Source organism: Morus notabilis, unplaced genomic scaffold, assembly GCF_000414095.1.
Source record: "Morus notabilis unplaced genomic scaffold, ASM41409v2 Scaffold4927, whole genome shotgun sequence".
Classification (NCBI taxonomy): Eukaryota; Viridiplantae; Streptophyta; class Magnoliopsida; order Rosales; family Moraceae; genus Morus; species Morus notabilis.
Window position 1 is genome coordinate 1 of NW_010366330.1, and position 3,684 is coordinate 3,684.

Below are 3,684 nucleotides of genomic sequence, written 5' to 3' on the forward strand. Positions count from 1 at the left end.
AACCTTTTTTATGTGCAGGTCTAAGTTGGATTAGCCAAAAAAAAGAGTCCAAAAAGATATTCAACTGATGCTAAGACCGAAGACAATTATCTATTTCTAAGGAGGTGTTACTTTTGCTTGCAACTGTATATAGATAACTAACATTGCTGCTCGATGTTGGGTTCCAAAAAAATACAAATTGAAAGAACAAGCGAATTGAAATGAGAAATCAGAATGCTAAATTGATTATGTTCAGCAAGAGTCAAAAATCGGGAAAAAAAGAGACGATCAAAAATCCACAAATAAAAGCACAACACACAGCTCAAGAATCAACAAGGATCTAGAAAAATTCGATATAGCATTAGGCAAAGATGAAAGGGAACACATGTAAAACCAACCGAAGTATGATAACACAAAATTGTCAACATAATCCGAAACAAGCTTATAGTGGTCCAAATAACTCGCGCGGTAAAACAAAACTTAACCATTTGGATTACTTCCGAAAAAAAAACTACAAAAAGTTGTCCTATAACATTGTTCACTCCTCCCCGAGGATGGTTCCCTTCTCACTAACATAGATACCATCCAGAAACTTTCTGATATCTTTGTTCTTCACGTGGCATTTCTGTCCAAAAAGAAAAAAAGACAAAATCTCAGAAATGAAATCGATTTAATTCAAGTATTGTATGTTTTTGAATATTATATTATAACTTATGTCTATCTACATTTTATTTATAGATGTTTGTGAGGTCGTGAATCCTGAAAGAGAGAGAAATAGACCTGGTTGATAAGGGCAGCAGACCGAGACACAAGCTCGATGTCACTACCATCCAACACCAGCTCATCCTTAACCTTATCAGACCGGGTAATGGTGACACCGTCAAGCATATCCACCTTTCTCACCTGATACAGCAGAAGAATAAATATATACTTATAAGAACCATTTACATAAACAGTCTTTTATGTTAGAATCAAGAGTAAACAAGTCCTCCAACTAGTGCTACTACAATTTGCAACAGAGATTTACAATACCCAAAAGCATTTTTCACCGAATGAACTTCTGTGAATAGAGAATTTCATGCTTCAATTACTATCAACTACTGTTGCAGAATGATCACCAGCCAGATGTTACAACATACAAACATAGCCGTACAAACTTAGTTTATCCACATTCTATAAACAGTATTGATTTACTACGTGACTAAGGACTCATTCAATCAAAGAATGCATTTGCTCAAGAGCAACTTCTCAAGGGATCGCCTCTAGAAAACGTAAACCATTAATAACCACAAAACAGACATCTTTAAAATTCAGACTCATTTCTAACACGTTCGTTGCTCATCTGATACATATAAAATGAAAGAATTTTGATTAAAAATCAATATTGCACATTCATTATAGAAATGTGATCAAAGTTACATGGCAAAAAACACTAACCAAAATAAAATATGGCGCAGCAACCCAGGAAAACAAAAGAAAATGATAAAGACAGGCTTGTCAGCAGCCTCTGTTTCAGATACTAGTGAGTAAACCAAAAGTTGAATACAATCTGAGCTGTGATGGACCTCGCCCTAGCAGCTTTTATATCAAACACAAAACCACAAAAGCAGCAAGACAAATCACACAAATTTGAGCAACAAAGTCAAAACGACAACAAGCATTGAATAAACGAAATGAAGGAACTTTGTAAAACGACACGGCCTTCCTCAAGAAAGCACTACATCCAATTCATAATAAAACAGGTTAATACATCGTTGAAAGAAAAACTGTTATAAATACCCAATTCAATATAGAAAAATCTTTTCTCACTACGAGATAACTAAAACTCGCATAAGAGATTACTTCTCACAAAAAGGCTTCCAAACGGTGTAAACCAGCAACAACCAACAAATTGGCTCCTTTCATATCAAAGTTTGACACATTGAAGGCTTCACATTGTAAGCATAACATTACTCATTCATTGTAGAAATGCAATTAAAGTTCCATAACTAAATACTGTAAGCATGAACAGAACCAAAGCAAGTTTCACGTAAGTCCCAGAATTAGTTTCTCACAAACAGTTCTCTTATTGTTGAAAATAGCTTATTGCGAATGAATCGAAAAGAATGAAAAAAAAAGAACAGACAAAATAAGCAGCAGAAACAAAGCAGTAAAATCCGGTAAAGAAATACAAAATGCGATACCAACAGAGCAAACAAAATAAAAATTAACAAAAAAAAAAAGAGAGAGAAAGAAAGGTACCTTCTTCTCGCCCAAAAAGTTCCGGATCTCGATGGACTTGCTGCCGCTGGTGATGGAGGCGTTGATAGGGAAATGGGCGTAGACAAACCTCATCTTGTACCGGTATCCCTTTGTGACGCCGGTGATCAGATTTTCGACATGGCTGAGGGCGGTACGGATGGCGGCGCTGGTTTTGCGAGATCCGAACCAGGCGTCGATCTTGAGCTTGCGCTTTCCGGTCTCCTCGTCGGTGATCAGATCGAAGTCGAGATTGAGGTGCTTGAAGTTCCGCACCAGCTTGCCTCTCGGTCCTTCGACCTCGATGATCTTCGCGTTAACATTGATTTTGACACCTTCCGGGATGTCCATGGTTTCCGACGAGAGAATGGTCTTCATCTCTGCTCTCTCTCTCTCTCTCCTCTCTCTGTCTCTCTCTCTCTCAAGGAGTCGGCTGGGGAATGAAGTGCAGAGGGAGGCCTTAAAACCCTAGCTGCACGTTGATTCATATATACATCAGGTTTTGGAGCCCTAATTGGCGCCTGGGTTTTGCGGGCCGAACTATGCCATTAAGTTCCAAAAGGAATTGAGCCCATCAACTTGTTTTTAGGCTGCTTATGGGGGCCCATACATTTTCTTTCTGTTGTAGTTCAATGTCTACAAAGCATGTAAATTTAAAATAAAATAAAAAAGCTGATTAAATACTCTTTTGACTATAGTTATTTGACTAGTAATATTAGTCAATATTAAAAAGTAAAAATCTAGATTAATGCATTTTAAAAAAAAAAAAATTCTAGGGGTGAACATCATGTGGGTTTTTAAGATTTTTAAACCCACCTAATCAAATTTGGGTGAGTTGATTTCAAAGTTAATCTACCTATCAACACAACAATTTAAAATCGGGTTAGATAGATTAATTGGGTTGAACAAAATAAAGAAACTATAAATAAACCCGAGATAAGAAAGTTAATTTTCATCATAATATTAGTCTCATAATTAAAGTTTCAAACTTGTCTCATAAATTATAAATTAGTATAAAAATAAAATATATGAAGACAAGTTTAAATATATAAGTTGTAAATCAATAAACAAACAATAATAAAAACTCATATAACATAAAATATAATAAGTTGTGAAGTAATTAATGTAAAATATAATACAAATACAATATATAGTTTAAGATTATTATTACTGGTCCTTTAAACTTTAGTATCATTCTTAGTTTGCTCACTAAATTTTAAAAAAATTAATTTTGCTCCTTATACTTTAAATTATTCCCATTTAATCCATTATGTTGTAATTTTTGTTAAAAACATATAAAAAATAGAGTAATACAATCATGTGGTTTTTTTTTTTTTTGTTTTGTTTCAATTTCTGTTAAAAATAAAGAGATAAAAATCATATGCTATACTTAACCACTTTCTTTTTTTGTCTGATTTTAACATAATTATTACAAATAGACAAAATATGACAAATTTAAAATTCAAA

At 34.1% G+C, this 3,684-nt stretch overlaps 1 protein-coding gene across 1 annotated transcript; it reads right to left on the minus strand.

Annotated features, from left to right (window-relative positions):
• Positions 1-365: 365 nt before the first annotated feature.
• LOC21384299 (60S ribosomal protein L9) lies at positions 366-2,671 on the minus strand. The gene is made up of 3 exons (XM_010110035.2): positions 2,221-2,671; positions 760-882; positions 366-604 (listed from the first exon to the last, which is right to left on the minus strand). Exons 1-3 carry the CDS (start codon positions 2,593-2,595, stop codon positions 518-520), a joined length of 585 nt encoding a protein of 194 aa, XP_010108337.1. The 5' UTR covers positions 2,596-2,671; the 3' UTR covers positions 366-517.
• Positions 2,672-3,684: the final 1,013 nt, after the last annotated feature.